Consider the following 19,507-nt stretch of genomic DNA (forward strand, 5'->3'; position numbering starts at 1 on the left):
GAAATTGTCAAGTTTTCTAAAGCCCAAAGTACAGAGAGAGGTAATAGGCAATCGGTCGCTGCATCCTATTCTGAGAGGTGGTCTCTATTTCAGAACAAAACCAAGAAAGAACTATAAAGGAAGACAGAGCTATCTCAAAGTCAAGTATCTTCTATAGATTAAAAAGTCATAATTAACCCCAGAAAATCAGTACATGCAATGACCCTAAGTCTCCAAAAGTCAAGTATCCTGAAGTAAAACAGGAAGAGTGCCAACAATAAAAGAGAAGGAGAAAGAGAGAGAAAAGAAGACAACTAAACTAGTAAAAACCAAAACAGTCCTGACGAAGAGATCTGAAATTAAGGGTACAGAAAGACTGAAATACTAACATAGAATAAGATTAAGAAAGATTAGCAATTTATTGCGAGTGCTCTGAATTCATTTGGATAATTATATAATACAAAGAAAGCTATCTGATTAAAAGGAATAAAAACATACTTTATACAAAGTACAAAAATCAATCCTGATTAATATAAAGCAGTGTTTGCAAAATGATCAATTTACCAACTGATCAAGTAATATTTATGCTACTGTTATAGAAAAAAACCCATGTTAATACACTTAAATGTTGGTTGATAGAATAAATGAACAATACGTTCATGTCGACTACTCTCTACATAAAAGAAACTTTGACAACAAAAGACTTTTGTTAGTGGTGCAAATAATGACATCTGTCATTCTGAAACCAGACTCTACCTCAAGGACAGGCCTTCCCTTGTATAAACCACTTTCTGTGGACAATGAAAACCCAGCACCTCTATAGATGGCTAACAACTGCTTCTCCTAGAACTAAAAGTATTGTATAAAAGTTGAAAAGTGTTAAACATCTGGGCTAATAAAACAGCATAAGCATTTGAAGCATATTAAGTGCCTTGTGTTTTTAAAATGTGCTATATTAATTACAAATATCCTGAAAGCTATTAATCCAGTAGAGTCCTTCCCAGGGAAGGGTGACAAAAGGTGAAAGTAAATGTCCCTTTATACACAACTAACTCCTCTGGCCTTACCTGACTTCTGCAGGCAGACTAACATACTTCTTTTTCTATTAACCCACAGTGCCTACTACCTATCTTGATTACAGATAGTATCACATCCTTTAATTACTTGTCAACAGAACTTTCTCCAATGATAGACTACAGTCAGGTGGAGGACAGAAAACATATTCTTCAGCTGTGTATCTTCAGTATCTGTGTATTTTCATTCTTCCCACTCAAATCCACATTACATTAAACTCACAGCTGATTTTCCTGCCTATAGTGAATTCATCATCCTATAACTCTTCCATATTATATGACTTTCTAAAACAAGAAGCTGTAATAGCTCCTAATATTTAGTGCAAGGATGATAAAAATGTTAAAATACACTACACCACCTCTCACATACGTAGTAAATATTGCCAACCAGTCATTTCTACAGTAATATCCTTCTTTGCTACTGAGACCAGGCACAGATCAAGCATCCTTAATACAGTCCTCCAGGCAATCACTATCATTTGGTAAGCACTGGTGTATCAGTGGAATCTTACTTGTCATTCTTAAAGCAGTTCATCAGACTTAAACATCAAGGCTCACTAGTCTGGACTCCCTGTCTAACTAACCCTATTTTCTACTATTCCCCAACTCAGAAATATTAGTCTCCAACATCCCCACCATGTGCCACCTTCACACCTGCCTTACAAAAATAGTAACAACGGACAGTCATTGAGCACTTGCTATGTAGCAGGCACTAGTCTAAGCACTTTACATGTACAAATTCATGTCATCCTCAACACTTTGATGTAATAGATAACCTTTATACCTAACAGATGACAAAACCAAGACACAGAAAGGTTAAGCACTACATGTTAATAGCAAAAGACAAATATTAAAACAATGATTTATTCTTGTGTCGTACACTAAAAAATTACATTTCTGGGCTTCCCTGGTGGCACAGTGGTTGAGAGTCCGCCTGCCGATGCAGGGCACACGGGTTCGTGCCCCGGTTCGGGAAGATCCCACATGCCACGGAGCGGCTGGGCCCGTGAGCCATGGCCGCTGAGCCTGCGCGTCCGGAGCCTGCGCTCCGCAACAGGAGAGGCCACAACAGTGAGAGGCCCGCGTATGGCCAAAAAAAAAAACAAAAAAACAAAAAAAATTACATTTCTGACTTATAAACTGTGCTTATTTGAGGGATTTAGGACTAAAGTCTGGAATTACACCTATTCATTTACTCATTTTAATGTGCTAACCTGTATGTATATCCCTCTCTCTTTCTCACTTCTAAGAAAATTTTCTCTCTTTCAAAATCTTGCTGAAGATTCACCTCCCTAATGAAGACTTCCTCATAATAAATCTATTCATTCTCTTAAATTCCCACAATAGAACCACTGACCTAGTATTTAATCAAACCTTCCTGTACTGTTATTTAACATTTCATCTGTGCACATGTAACAATATCGTAAACTCCTGGAAAAACAAGGCCTTATCTTATACTTACTTGTATAAGTGAATATCAGTCACCATAGTGACTGCTATGCCTACTACTGTAAACATACAATATTGTGTTGATGGACGCCACAAAGATAATGGCTACCATATCTATAATGGTCTACATTTTGAGTTACTCTGCTGATAATGTCAAGCAATGTGCACTGATCCTTTTACATTTTTTTCATTCCAGTCTCATTGTAACCAACAACATACACATGAAAAAGCAGATAGATTTTATCAACATTTAGAGATCCATTTATACTTTCACACCCAGAAGAAAATCCTTATGAATATCAAGGATCTATACAAAGGAGATAGTTATAATCTTCCTTACTTTTAGAAATTTAACACCCATAGTCAGGAATTCTTTTCGTTTGTATTTCCTTTATGTAACATTTACATTTTTGCTTTCCTAAACAGAAAGAAAACACTCTTAGTCATTTATCTCTAGCTAGGCTTTATATACACTTCAAAACATCCATCATTAAAGGCCAACATCTTTCATTCTCTCAGACAATTTCAGTTCCTTTAAATTTCTAATCAATAAACAATAATAATAATAATAAAAAACCTTCAGCAAATTTTCCAGATGTCTATTCAATCTGTAAAGCCCAAAATTACACAATGACCTTAGGTAAGATAAGACCTGTGCTGAACAGGATGGAAAGATTACCTCATGAGTGTCACATGTTAAAATAACTATTTAACCTAATGAGTTATCATTTTTAAAAACAGTACATTACTTAATCAGTTTTTTAATCTACTATGGTCCCTAGATCTTATACATAACCAATAATTTTCTATCTATATTTTCCTTCATGAGGTAGCTGGCTACTATTTAACTGCTCATTCATTAATTTTAACAACTGATCCAGTTTATCAAAATCTGTCTGAAATCTAATACTAGTTTTCTAAATAGCTTTCATTTGTATTGGACTGTTGCCATGTGCAAATTAACCAAGCATTCTCTACACACACACACAAAAAGTACATTCAGGTCATGCTGAAATTTTTCTATATGAGATCAGTATCAATTTTTAAGGAACACAACTTTACTTTTTCCCCACTGACAATATTCCATAAAGATCTCAGGTACATTTTACCAACCAGAGAATTGCACACTACAATGGTGAGTATGTAGTCTAATATATCTATTCATTTTATTGATGAATATTAAGAGACTGAATCAAAAACCTTACAAAACTTTAAATAGAGCTGAACATTTTCGTTCGTTCAGCATTATTACAAAGGTAAGTAAGTCAACACTTACTTAGTGCCTATCGAGTGTTGCCAGGAATTATGCCAGGCACTTTTACTACACTACTCATTTAAATCACACAAGAATTGCATTTTACAAGTGAATTTTTAAATATGCCAAATGTCTTAATGTTCATAAACAGAAGGGCCAGGATTTAAATTTGTACAGCTTGAAAGTCCACACGTCTCCTTTAGTATGCTACCTACACTTCCATTTCTAGCAAATTTTCAGGTAACTGAAGGAGGAGCTATATGGGGGCTACCATTTATGGTCTACCTCATTATCCCCTTCCAGAACTCCTGGTCAACCCTCACAGCCTACCACAAACACCACCTTCTGTGTATAATCCTATCAGAGAGTTCATTAGTCCTTCCATACCAGAACGACAAAGCTATGAACATGATGTCTGCTCACCATTCCTTCTTCCTTTTAGCTCAATCTGGCCACAGGCTCTTAGAAATGCTTGTTGCTCAGTTCTCATCTTTGTGCACATTGCCCTTGTCTCCATAATTTAGCAACTTCAACCCTACCTAATACCTCCTTTTAATAAGTTATCTTTAATTATTTTTTAAGGTAAAGTCCTATATCTACTACAGTATTTACTGATTAGGGATTTAACACGCCTTTTTTACCTGTAGTTTTATTAGTACTGTTAGTGCTCTGATTACAACATTGCACAGGTTTTCAGTAGTCTGCTCCAACCCCGATTTTTCCCATAACTTCTAATTTTTAAGTTCATAATTTTGCAAAGCATAAGTTTTCCAGGAGTGCATATATTTCATTATGGCAGAAATGCCTGTACTCAAAGTATGAACTGAATTACTGAGAATGCAATGCTCATGGGGCACTATAAACTCATTCATTCAATTCATTAGACAAATCTTTACTGAAAATCAAAGTAAATAAGGCATTGCTCCAGGCACTGAAGACACAACAATGACGGGCAAAGTATGACTGTATGTTTGTGTGTGTATGCATGTGAGTACATATATGTGTGTATGTACCTATATTCATATTCAACTAAACAACCTTAAATTACATATAATTGCATTCTAATCTCTTTATCAACAATTTCCAAACCTTTTCAGAAGAATTACTTTTTGTTTCTCAAGAGAAATCTTAAACAGAAACAGAATATACCAGATAAAAGCAGAACTCTACCCATTTATCCCTGTCCCTGAGATACCTCCAGGAAACCCGGGGCTTGTCAGGCTATGATTTAAAAACCACTGATCTAACAACAATGCTCTGCCTTTTTACATGAAGCCTGTAATAAATTAAAAGACTATGACATGGTAAAATCAATTGAGAAAAATGACACTGAGAAAATCAATCAGGTCACCATAAAGCTTCTAGTAGAGGTTTATTTCACTCAACTCCTCTCTCTTCCCTCCCATGCAGCTGTTTTAGTAGGAGCCCTAAAATACTTCCTCCCAAGCCCTAATCCCCTAAGAAGGTTATGTGAGAGACTGGGGTTTGGAGAAAGGGAAGCATAAAGCAGATAATTTAGGCCAACTCTGAAGGCTTAGGGGGAAATCGTCTCATCACCATAATGGTAAAATCTTAGGGGGTGGAAATTAAGGTGAAAGCCTAGGAAAAAAGAGACTTAAGAAGCTATTTAACTTGAAAAGACCTTAAGCTGAAAACAAACATACATTTTCATAAATCACAAAAGATCCCACAAAACTCACCAGGGTGGGAAATCAAAATGGGGTTTAAGTACAGAATCCCCTTGAAATTTGGGACACAGTAATAAACAAAATAGACAAAGACCTCCCCCCACCCTGCTTTCTGAGGCTAACATTTTCAGGGGTAGGGGACAGAAGGGAGACAAACATAACAAATAAGTCAATTATATTATAACTTAGAAGCTGATTCCTGACATGGGGTAAAGAAAGTGTGAAGCTAAGTAAGAGGGATCAACAAGGGTGCCAAATGACCAAGAGGGGGGCAGGGGGACATGGTTTACAATTTGCAATTTTAAATAGAGTGGTCAGGGTAGGCCTCAAGGAGAGAAGAGCCCGAAAAAGAGATAACGAATTAGCCAGGAGGACATCTGCATTCCTGCAGCAAGGATTCCATCTGGGCAGAGCACATTGAGTGAGAGAAATGGAAAAGACAGAAAACGGAAGAGAGGAGGGTGCAGGAGAGGACAGATCATGTAGAGCCTTACAGATCTTTGTAAAGATTTTAACTTTTACTCTGAGCCATTACAGGGTATTGAGCAAATTTGATTTATATCTTAAATAGATTACTCCGCTAAGTGAAGAACAAATTTCAAAAGAGCACAAGTATACAGAAGGAGACCCTCAGGCAGCTACCACAATTATCCAGGAAAGGGATGAGGGCTGAACCAGGGTGGTAGCACAACAGGTGGTGAGAAGTGGTCAAATCTTTTTTTTTCCTTCATTCAAACGTAGTTAGTTTTGTGGGCTCCATTCAGCTTACCACAAACTCCAAATCTAGAATATACTAGTGGCAACAGACTCCATTGGATCTCCAAGTCCTTTACTAATATCTACATATTGCTGAGATATCTCATATAAATAGTCTTACTGAGTTTTTGACCATTCTAGCACTTTCCCCCATGAAACTTATACTCATTTATTTATTAAATAATTAAGTATATTATACTTATTAAATAAATAAGTATACTCATTATTTATTTCTATTCCTACCCAAGTTCATATTACTTTAAAATAATATGGGGAAAGGAAATGGAGACGGTTTTTTTAAGTCTATGTATCTTTCATTAAAGTCAGTGGTATTTTTTTCCTTCTTTCTTTTTCTTCTTCCCGGAGTATTTCATCAGATGCCTCTTTTAGAAAGTGAAAACAAAACCATAAGAACACCTTTTTTTAAAAAAATGTTTATTGAAGTATAGTTGATTTACAATGTTGCGTTAGTTTCACGTGTAGAGCAAAGTGAATCAGTTTTCATATACATATATCCACTCTTTTTTTGGATTCTTCTCCCATATAGGTCATTACAGAGTACTGAGTAGAGTTCCCTGTGCTATACAGTAGGTCCTTATTAGTTATCTATTTTATACATAGTAGTGTGTATATGTCAATCCCAATTTCCCAGTTTATCCCTCCCCTCCCATGCAAACCTTCTTCTATATTAATAATAATACTGAGTTGATGGAATAGTTTCCTGTATTTTCTCATTTCCAAATGTTACCACTGACAGTCTAGTAAACTTTGTTATTTTTTCATAACTCCTACTTGGTAATCTGTCCCACATTCTTTTTAATTTCATTTCGCTACTCAAACTGGCAGAGAAAAATATATGCTACAATATAATTGCTTGACTTTGACAAAAGAATAGAAACATTAGGAAAAAGACATTTTGTTTGACACTGTCACTAAAAAAAGAAAAAGAAAAAAAAAACAGACTTTTTTTTTTATGTAGCTTTCTACAATTGGGGATCAAGTTGAGGTTTTAGGCCATACACTTTTCCTGCCCTAAAAAATTACTATCCGTAAGACAGCTTGAGGACTTAAGGGTAGAAAAAGGAATAAAATATAAATTACACAACTGTATCATGCAGTCTTTATCATCAGCAGACTTTGCCTTCTAAAGACTTTAGGAACTGTTCTCCGTAATTAAAAAAAAACTTTGGTGGGGCCTCCTTGGTGGCACAATGGTTAAGAATCCGCCTGCCAATGCAGAGGACACGGGTTTGAGCCCTGGTCTGGGAAGATCCCACATGCCACAGAGCAACTAAGCCGTGCACCACAACTACTGAGCCCACGTGCCACAACTACTGAAGCCCGTGCGCCTAGAGCCCGTGCTCCACAACAAGAGAAACCACCGCAGTGAGAAGCCCGCACAGCACAACGAAGAGTAGCCCCTGCTTGCCGCAACTAGAAAAAGCCCACGCACAGCAACGAAGACCCAACACAGCCAAAAATAAATTAATTAAATAAATTTAAAAAAAAATTAAACTTTGGGATCCACATGTTTATTTGACAAACCTTTTCTAATAATGCCATTTAACAGATGAAACAATGCTCTACAACTTTAAGCTCTCAGACGTGCGTTACCTTATTTATTCTAGTATAAGGTATCAAATTATCTGAAAACAGGCTGACCTTTAATAAATCCGAAGAAAAATTAAAATCATATTTCAAAATAAAAAATGGAACAATTATTTACTAAAATATAAATATCCTCACAGAAATGTTATTTTGATTTGTTTGTAAATCATATGCAATTAGCTGAGAAAAGCAGCTCAGGGATTCAGATCACTAAAACAGTCTTACCTTCTGATGTTTTCCATCGTTTCCATAAATCCTCAACAGTTATATGCTTGTCTTCTCTGTGCAGATGGCTGTGTTTATTAGTAGCATCTTTATATTTCATATCTTCTCTGATAAACTATAAAAGAGAAAACACTAAGTTAAGTATACTTAAATTCATTATTTTATTCTCTACAAACAGAAGAAAGTAAAATGTGAAATACAGCAGCTGGTAATTTTCTGATCATAACTGGTGCATGTTTGGTATTTTATACGCACATTCTTAAATGTTTATAAAATTTATTTAATGAGATGTCTTCTAATCATAACAACAACAGCAGCAGTAAAAGTACTTATTTAACTCATTATTTATCAGGTCCTATTGCACATTATATAATAAATATGTCATATCTACACACACACACAGTCATTTAACTTCATGGCAGTTCTATAAGGAAAGTATTATGTATTGCCATTTTATAGATAAGAAAACCAAGGCCCAAAGAGGTTAAGTAATTTGCCTAAGGTTGAAAAAATAATGAATGTCAGAGCTGAGATTCCAACCCAAGCAGTTTGGTTACACTCAACAGCATAATGTACTGCCTCAATTATTATACATTTTTACCAAATACTTAATGACAGGGGTATTTCAGAACACACTAAATACTAACCTCAATTACTGCATCGTATTTCTGTTCTTCTACCTTTTAAGTCATTACTTATAGTTGAAAGACATGATTACAGTGTTTAGAACTAAAGAATTTTACAAAACTGAAGTAGATCCTCTATTAATCTTACTTTAAAGTATATACAGAGAGAAAACACTAAAAATTTTCTTTGCTAAAAACCAACCTACTCTGTATTGCTTCATTATATAAAATTCTCCAACTGCCCTTCACTGTCTAGCAAATAAAAAGCTAACTTTTTAAGAATTACATACCATTTCCCAATCTTGTCCCTGACAATCTTTTAGGCTTTAACTCTTGACACTTTCCCCAAATCAACCCAATACTCTAATTATATAAAACTAATAGTTTTTATAAATTATTATGCTTTTTCTACCTCAATATTTCTGATCTTTCTTGCTTTGGTATTGTTTTATTTGGTATCTTTATTAATTTTTTTTTTCTGATTCCAAAATTATAAGATCATACAAAAGCTTATTTCAGAAATCCATAATGCAGAAAGTAGAAATCTCTTAGAGCTCCAAACCCTAGAGGCATATTTTTCTGACTTTTATATACTGACAATGAACATCACCCTCAAACAAAAGACCAAATTTTACTTTTGAGTAGAGCTGTTCTCTACTGAAACTAAAAAAGAAAACTTTAATAGCTGTAGAGAAATATAGAGAAAATCATTTCACTTTTCTAAGCTAAATAACCTTGGGTACAAATGAAGAAACAAAGTTTTAGGAAAAACCACTACTCTGCATGTGGTCAGCAGACTAGTGTCAGTCAGCAAACTGACACTGGTGTAGAATATACACAGAAATGAAGAAATTTCAGAATTTAGAAACCTTTATAGCAATTAGACAATGCTTTCAAGGAATTTGACCCCAAGCATGAGGTAAATTTACTTGCCATGTAGGTCCTATCCATAATGAACTGGTAACAAAATATCTGGTTCTTCACCATAGAGGTAATCTGGAAAGCACTAATCTAGAAGGCCCACTTTAGCACTTGTATATTATATTGTTCTAAACAATGCCTTACTCTTTTTTTTCCTAAATGCCCCCCCTTTTTTTTAAATTTATTTATTTTTGGCTGTGTTGGGTCTTCGCTGCTGTGCACTGACTTTCTCTAGTTGCGGCGAGCGGGGGTTACTCTTCGCTGTGGTGCACAGGCTTCTCATTTCGGTGGCTTCTCTTGTTGTGAAGCACTGGCTCTAGGCGCACAGGCTTCAGTAGTTGTTGCTCGTGGGCTCTAGAGCGCAGGCTCAGCAGTTGTGGCGCACGGGCTTCGTTGCTCCGCAGCATGTGGGATCTCCCTGGACCAGTGCTCGAACCCGTGTCCCCTGCACTGGCAGGCAGATTCTCAACCACTGCGCCACCAGGGAAGCCCCTAAATGTCCTTTTTTAAAGTTATTTTTGAAGGGACCTGCCTCACTGCCTCCACTCCTCCTGTCTATTTCTATTTCCCATTTTCTATTTCCCTATTTCTGCCCATCCCTCTTCCTCTTCTGACTGACATTTTTTGAAACCTGTAGATATACCTGGAAAATATCTGCCACTGAGATGCTCAGAAATTGCCCCTATCTTGGAAGAGATCCAAGAGTTAGAGAGAAATTCTAGAATGAAAAACATGATGATTGACAGAGCAGAGAGGAAGCCTGTCTTGGAAATGGTCCAGTCAGTTGGAACAAATGGCAACTGTTTCATTTATGTGACACATTAAAAAAACAATGTCCTAGGAAATTCTTTTTACCACGTGAACACAAAGAGCCCAGAAGTAGAGTTCTGTGGCTTTAGGATCAACATATTTCAGAAAATAAAGCTAATTACCATATATAAACTAGGTGTGGCTTTCTAGCTACTGAATTACTCTAGAAAGCCTAGAATGAGTGTATAGATATCTATCAAAATATGTGCTTAACAAAATAATTAAAATATAAAAAAGACAATTTAAAAAGCTTATAAAGATATCTATAGTACATCTGCTATAAAAGAACTGACTCCTAAGAAAGTTGAGCGTAAACTGAATAAATACACTGAATTATGTTTTCTCTGGAATTATCATTCAAAAATTAATACATACTTCTGTTTTAAAATATGACCCTCGAGGGCTTCCCTGGTGGCGCAGTGGTTGAGAGTCCGCCTGCCGATGCAGGGGACACGGGTTTGTGCCCCAGTCTGGGAAGATCCCACATGCCGCAGAGTGGCTAGGCCCATGAGCCATGGCCGCTGAGCCTGCGCGTCCAGAGCCTGTGCTCCGCAACGGGAGAGGCCCCAACAGTGAGAGGCCCGCATAGCACAAAAAAAATAAATAAATAAAATAAAATAAAATATAACCCTCAAAATAAAACAAAAGTATATTCATATAACAAAAGTATACTCTATATCTAATATATCTTCAACATTTTGATCATAAAATATGACTAGAAAGCACCATAATTAGAATTACTTTATGTTGACACTGAGTTGGAAAATACTTAAACCAAATACAATACAAACCATTAGCTTCCATTAAACCATTTTCCCAATATCCTACAAAGGAGCAGACAATTCTGACTGCTCACAGTTTATAGCTTCACAGGAAATTGTAGATTTTAGAAATGGGGGAGGCTAGTAGAGAAATTTTAAAAAGAGTCACCAATAACTGAAAATGCATGAGCAAATTATAAATACTTCTTATTCATTAAAATCTGTGAATTAAGAAATCTGAAAATAGAATCTGAAATCCCATGAAGTAAATCTTCAAATAACGTACAGCAAACAATGTAGAGTTCCTTAGTAAACATATCCAATTATGCAAACCTACTGCAGGAAAGTCTGCACTGACAATACAAATAAAGGAATGCTCAATAAATGAATGACTATTGAATATTCTTTTCAAAAACATTTACCCAGAGGATTCTTTTATATAAATTCTTCTGGTACCATTAAAGAAATTACATATCCAGTTTAAAGAAGTTAGTTTTTTTTCTTTTTTACTTTTTATTTTGAAATATTTTCAAAGGTTGCAGAATAAACAAAAAGCTTTTTCCCCCCAGCTGAATCACTTGGGAATAAGTTGCAGGCATGTTGTCCCATTATCACTGAATAATTCAGCATGTTTTCCTATAAACATGATGTCATCCTATATAGTGATGGTATGACCACAAAAATTAGGAAATTAACACTGATACTCTATATTCCCTACTATTTAATCCACAGAACACATTCCGTATGTGCAGTTGCCCCAATGATATTCTTTGTAGCAAAAGGATTCAATCTAGGACCATGTGTTAAATTTAGTCCACATGTCCCTTTAGTCTCCTTCAATTGAGAACAGTTCATCAGTCTTTCCTTGACTGTCACAACCTTACAGGAAGTCACCTTTTGAAAGATTGATTTCAGTTCCTTGTACCTGTAACATATATATTATTTTGCATTTTATATTTGTATTTATATTTTGTATTTGTGCATTATTTTGTTGTGTTTACTTTTATTGTTTTATTTTTATGCTATTTATTGCATTTGTATTGATATTTGTATTGTGTATTTTTATGATACTGCTTAATAAAATCTGATACATATTAATATAGACATATTTTGGGACTCTATTCAGCCTCTACCTCTTTCCCTGAGAACTACCTACCAACATTAGTGTAGATCCCTGAATGTGTCCCCTCCCTCAACCTATCACCCCCGCCACAGCTATGTGACCAAAGGACAGACACTCGACCCAGAAGAAAATAATCCAGAGCCTGACCAGGATGACAAAATTCTATCTCAGAGGAAACTACAAATCAGATCATGAAAAGCTGCGTCACTTGGCCAAGGTTCTGGATTTTCAAGGTAGTAAAGACACTTGTGTTGAAGGTACCATTTTATGAGCAGTCAAGGTGGGCCAGGTGGTGAGGAGAATGGAGGAAGCCAATATGCAGAAAGAGAAAATAATAAAAGAGATAGGAGTGAGCACACAGAAAGATACAGCAACAGAACTGCCTCGGTTCCCAATGACTTTCCAGTCTCAGTTACTCCGGAGGCCTGGGCTATACAATTCTTGTCCTGATTGCCATGATGTAACAATGATAAATCTGTCTTTCCTCTTTTATTTTTAAATACACAATTTTAAGACCTCAAAACCCAGGAGAGGTGATTTATCATCACAGTTAAGCACTCAGACTCTGGAAGTGACAGACTGTATTCAAAATCTGACTTCACTACTTACGTTCTCTCTAGCCTCATATTTCTCCTCTGTACAGTGAGGAAAATAAAATTGCCCATTACATATGGTTATGAAAAAGTTTAAATTAAAAATGCGTTCATAGTGCACAGAAGTATTAGACAATAAAAATGTTTCGAACCAAAATAATTGGTTTTTATATATCAATGTTATTACTGCTGAAGTTTAAAACCTAAATAAATGAGTTTCACCCCAACTATATTGGTAGGTTTAATACACATTTTGGGGAACTTAGACATTTATGAAGAAAAGATTGCCCAATACTCTTAAAGTACCATTTCACACATTCTGAAACAAAATACGTAACACAGAGATGGAGAGGAAAACCACAGTCTTTTCACTGACAATGTAAGCAGAGACTTTCCCAAAGGACACCTGTCATCAAAACAACACCTATCATCCAAGGTCTGATATGTGAGTCAGTCAAAGCAGATGCGTTCCTTGAAAACAATTCCAGGGTCTTCCTGTCTTGAAAATAATACTAAAATAGCTTAGCATAATGCTTCAGAGGGGAAAGAATGCCTCACAAGAAAGGTAACTACTGTTAATCTCAACTTTTAAAAATGAAAAAGCTAACGCAATGAGAGGGTTAACAATTTATTCTATTTTGTATATAGCTATTTAGAAGACCTAATAGTGAAAGTAAATTCTAAATAATTCTAAAACGTAAGTTCTTCACCATCATCCTAACCTGGATATTCTGTAAAAATTGATTCCCAAACTCTCAGAAATGATAACATTAACAATTAAGCATGAGCTGCCTATGTTTCTCTCGTCATTCCAAAATTGTTAAAACAAACAGCACAGTGACTGAGAACACAGATCCAGTCTCCAGACCACACAGATATCCCAAATCTACTATTTGTCAAATGACCTTAAGTAAATTACTTTATGCTCTGTGCTCCTGTTTTCTCATCAGCAAAATGGTAATAAAAGTCAAACGTCAAAGGGTTGTGAAAATTAATTTATTTCATATGATGTGTAAAGAACAGTGCCCGGTATATAGTAAACACTCAAAAGTGTGAGCTACTTCTAGTATACTAACACATTCCTTGTTTTAATAACTTTGATCTTACCATCTAAGATGGATGATGACAAAAACACAAGAGAACACAGGCAAACTGGTATATGTTTTCACGAAAGTTAAGAATGAAAAAAAACAGTATAATTATTTAACATCTGAAAAAATTTTCTTCAGATCCTAAATTCAAACATCTAAATTATACGCTTAATGAAAAATTCAGGCTGATTTGGATAGTTTCTCCATTTTAATACAAGCATAACTTTACATTTCTGCTCCACCTCCCACCAGGGTAACTCCTTGCAGTGTTGCCATAGTACCATTTCAGCCCTTAATCCCATTCCCTGAGCTTCCAACATCAAAAAACCACCAGTCAATCCCCAGTTTACCTGCAATAATAAATCCAATGATGACCTCCTTAGGATCCTGTTCTCTGAACAGCTCAGGGTTCAACTGGTTCCACAATTACTGTCAACACCATTTAAGCTAGACCATAGCCTTTTTTAAGATAATTGTAGAACTTAACCATTATTTATGACACTGGTGCAATTGATGGATCAGTTAATAGACAGAGAGATGACCCATGGTCAGAGTCAAACAACTAATTTACAAAGAAACTTGTAAAACACAATGTTTTTATCAACTGAAGTCGGCCTGCCACTTGTTTTACAGAAACCAATGCATGACCTATATCATGGTTATTCTTCAAGATTATTATTGATCATAATCCAAAAATCTCTAACAAAATTACCCATGATTCCATCAGTCTGCCCACTAGTTTAAAAAAGAAAAATAGCACTGTACTGTCATTAAAAAGAACACAAAAGAGTCAAAATGACTTACCTTCTGTGTTCTCATTTGGAAAATAAAAGGTAAAAGATATCTCACAAAGTTATAATGATAAAAAAGAGAGCACAGCTTTACAAATATATGGTGAAAATACATACTTGAGTTAAAACAGGTAGGTACCGTGCCAACTAGAGATAGACCAAAGTCAAGTTTTGGCCTTAGTTTCCTCTGCCAAAACCTACCATTAGGATTTGGTCTCAGATTCCAGAACTCTGAACACCCAAATACCTACATACATGTCTTTCTGCTATCCATGAATTTGTGTGTGATCAATACTCGTAAGATCACATAAATTAAACTTATATCCAATCAGCATAACATCAGTAATATATATAAAGTAAGTCACTCAAATTTAACACAAATATGTGAATTTCACTTTAAGTAGTGATAAGCATTCAAGACATAACAAACAAAAAATCTCCTTCTGTTTTTTTTGGCGAAAATTTAGTAAGTCAGAACTTACATTTCCAGCCACAGATGAAATTATAGAGACCAGATGTACCATCCTCCCCCAAAACAACTGAAAACCCATACAAATGTAAGGAACACCAGCTTTCAAGACATTGAACACTAGGCAACAAATTACAGTGATCTCTGAGAGACAGGAAACAAACAAAGTATGCCCTATGGCTGCCCTAAATTAGTTCCTGGAGAGAACTTCCAGAACAAGGTGCAGGAAGAGAGAACCCAGGCAGAGACTGGCAGTCCTGAGTTGAAGAGATGGAACTGAAAGGCTGAGGAGACTAAGGGAGGGTAGAGAGTACAGGACTAAGTACCAGAGAAGAGTAAGCTGCACAGAGGGAGAAGCCTGGATATCTAGAAAGAGTGCCTTGAGTCTTTAGCTGACTACCGATCAGCTCATGCATGCAAGGAAGCTACAGCAAGCCAAAGAAAAAAGACATGCAAAAGAATTAGTGAAAATAATCCCTGAACATTTCACAGGACAGGGAATGGTGCTTATTCCTTCAAGACAGAGTAGAAAACCATAATTTGTGTGTCACCCGGTAGAACACTAAAAAGGGTTTTGCCTCAGTACTAGGGAATATTAACCTTAGACTAAGCTCCACATTGGTCTTGTCTAAAAAGCTTATAAGTACCAGCCAAAGGGATTAAACTGTTCCCAAGTAACTTAAACCTGTCCTAGAACAAAGCTTAAGAACATTTATAGGAATAACTAGGAATACCCACACCCAACAAGGTAAAATCTACGATGTCTGGCACCCGCTGAAAAATTACCAGACATGCAAAGATACAGAAAAATACAACCTCAAATTAGGATAAAAATCAATTAAAACCAGTCCAAAAATGGCACAGATGAGAGAATTAGTAAATAAACATATTAAAATAACTATTGCAATTATATTCTAGATATTTAAGTTAGGGTAAATATTAAGCATGTTAATTGAGACATGTTTAAAGTTCTTTTCTAAAGACCCAAATCAAAATTCTAAACATGAAAACTACAATGAATGAGATGAAAAATACACTAAATGAGATTAATGACAGATTAAACATGGCAGACTAATATTAGCAAACTTAAATACAATAAGCATTAGAAACTATCCAGGGACTTTCCTGGTGGCACAGTGGTTAAGAATCAGCCTGCCAATGCAGGGGACACTGGTTCAAACCCTGGTCCAGGAAGATCCCACACACCACAGAGCAACAAAGCCCGTGTGCCACAACTACTGAGCCTGCGCTCTAGAGCCAGTGAGACACAACTACTGAGCCCACATGTCACAACTACTGAAGCCCGCATGTCTAGAGCCTGTCCTCTGCAACAAGAGAAGCCACCACGATGAGAAGCCCACACACCATAACAAAGAGTAGCCCCTGCTCGCCACAATGAGAGAAAGCCTGCACACAGCAACGAAGACCCAACGCAGCCAAAAAACTCTATTTTAAAAAAAAAAAAACTATCCAAATTGGATAATGAGCCGTGGGTCTACTTCAAGCAGCCTAACACAGTTGTAATTGGAGTCCCTGAGGAACCAAGAAAGAGTGACAAAAAATCTTATTGGAAGAAATGATGGCTATAATTTTTCCAAATTTTATTAAAACTATGAACCCTATAGATTCCATAAGATCAATAAACCTCAAGACAAGAGACACAAACTACACCAATCTACATGACAGTCAAACAGCTTTAAATGAGGGATAAACAGAGTATCTTAAAAGCATCTAGAAGAGGGGAAAAAAGGCACATTAAGTATAGGGGAAAGAAAAGGAGGACAGCAGACTTTTCATCATATACAATACAACCCAAGGAATACTTCAGCAGCATATTTAAAGTATGGAAAAAAAAAAAAACAACTTGTTAACCTACAATTCTTACCTAGCAAAAGCACCTTTCAAAAATGAAGGCAAAATAAAAACTTTTTCATATATACAAACACCAGAAGAGTTTGTTCAGACAAGAAGTCCTGTACCACTAGAAATGTTTTTAAAGCCCTATAAGCAGGGCTTCCCTGGTGGCTCAGTGGTTGAGAGTCCGCCTGCCGACGCAGGGGACGTGGGTTCGTGCCCTGGTCCGGGAGGATCCCACATGCCGCGGAGCGGCTGGGCCCGTGGGCCATGACCACTGGGCCTGCGCATCCGGAGCCTGTGCTCCGCGACGGGAGAGCTCACAACAGTGAGAGGTCCGTGTACCGCAAAAAAAAAAACAAGCCCTATAAGCAGAAGAAAGATTGCTGGAAATGTAACTACATGGGAAAAATATATGCAATTTATTGTAAGTCAATTATACCTCAAGCTGGTGGAAAAAAACACAAAGCCTGTACAGGATGTGTAGGAAATGGCACATTCATACCTCTGTGGGAGTACAAACTAGCACAACACTTTTGGAGGATAATTTTAGCAAATCAATTAAAATGTTAAATGCTCATTGCTTTTACCTCAGAATTTCCACTTTTCAGAATTTATCCTACAGCAACACTCCCAAAACTATAAAAAAGGTCAAGAACTTTCATTGCAATATCGTTTAACCAACAATAAAAATTTGAGAACACCCAAACTGCCAATAATTAGGAGAATTATTAAACAAATTATGGGACTACCATGGTAAAATTTAAAATAAGGTCTATTTATCCTTAAAAAAAGAGCTTGCATTTAATAAATCTGATACTTAATAAAATTATGTTCACTGAGTATGATTACCTTGTATATTTTTTCATGCTGACTAGAAGTTCCGTTACATGCCTAATACATTAAAAAACAAAATTATAACAAATCAATCAGAGCTTCTGATGCACATTTTCATACTATCTGTTAACTCCTATCCTAATGCAGGAAGGTGTTAGCTAGATTCATCAAGGCACTGTCTGATAATTTCCAGGAACAACACAGAATTAAATCAGGCATTCCCAGAGCCTTAATGAGATTAAAATTCTCATATATGTTTACTAACCATCTGTATTTCTTTTATGAAATATTACATACTTAATTTACATCTGGGAATATGTGTTGGACTCCTCTCTGATAAAACAAAGAAAGAGAGACTGACATAAAGGCAAAACAACAGCCCTCCAATCTCCTCACTCTTGATGTTATCATGCGAGGATATACAAAACTTGGAGCTTTGTAGCATGAGCAGAAAGCCAAGAAAATGAAAAAAAGCTAACACAGAGTCTACACATCACTGAGCTTCTGAACTAACCTTGAAACCATTTGGTCACAGACTTACGGTAATTTCTTTTCAAATGCTAAACTCCTACTTGTAAAGCTACTTTAATTCAGATATTATATAACTTGCAGCCAAAATCATCCTAAAATATACAATCCTCAAGTAACAAAACTTCTGTAGCTTGCCAGTCCCCATCCGGCACTCATTACCCAAAGTCTACACTCATTTAATGACCAGTAATAAGCAAAGATGACTTTTGACATAGGGAAATAAAGCAAGAGAAAAATAGGGAATTAGAAATATAAGGAACCACAGAATCAAACTGGTAAATTGACTTTATAAACTAATTATCCAACTGCATATTATTGTCTATATATTCTTTTCATCAAAACTAAAGGATATGAAGCCATCCAAAATTTGTTTCAGCTTTGGGGGAACTCAAGGAAAGGCATACTTCCATATTAGAGTTAGATAAAGGAAAAAGAAGAGTACAGAGAAGTGCAAATACACAGAAGTGTGCGCGCGCACACACACACACACACACACACACACACACACACACGTTTGCCAGGCAATCACAGCAGTAAACAGTGAGAGACCTTCCTAAGGAGAGAAAAAATATCTAGAGATAAAAGCCAGAGCTATAATTGAACAGTTCCTTCCATCTGATATTCTTTTTGCCTTGCCAATATTAAGAACCAAGTTTTAATCAGACTAATTAAGGGAACTGACAGGTTCTTAGTCATAAGTTCTAGTAATTTTTAATAAGTATTCACCTATATTTTCTTTTAACTCCTGAATGGTTTCACTTTTATTAAATTTTTTAATCCGATTTATTTTTGATGTAAGGTGAAAGGTTAGAATCTAATTTTATTTTTCTCCAAATCTTAGTTATCCAAGTATTATTTATTGAAATAACTTTAAAATCTCCAATGATCTACAATACACCTTTATATAATTAAACATGGTCAAATATCAGTATTTTTACACTGTTCAACCTAATCATACACATAGACAGTTCAATTTACGGGATACTTGTTCTATTAAATGCATTTACTTGTTTCACTTTAATACTAATATTAGAAAAATGATTTTTGCATGTGCAACTTAAAATAAT

The 19,507-nt window shown here is 35.8% G+C and overlaps 1 protein-coding gene across 1 annotated transcript in view; it reads right to left on the reverse strand.

Annotated features, from left to right (window-relative positions):
• Positions 1 to 19,507, reverse strand: part of STIM2 (stromal interaction molecule 2) — a 168,421-nt gene that overhangs the window by 55,167 nt on the left and 93,747 nt on the right. Inside the window, exon 3 of the mRNA XM_004266218.2 lies at positions 8,034 to 8,148. Coding sequence (XP_004266266.1) covers positions 8,034 to 8,148 — 115 coding nt within the window. The remainder of the gene's footprint in view (positions 1 to 8,033; positions 8,149 to 19,507) is intronic.

Source organism: Orcinus orca, chromosome 4 (genome assembly GCF_937001465.1).
Source record: "Orcinus orca chromosome 4, mOrcOrc1.1, whole genome shotgun sequence".
In the NCBI taxonomy this organism is placed as follows: Eukaryota; Metazoa; Chordata; class Mammalia; order Artiodactyla; family Delphinidae; genus Orcinus; species Orcinus orca.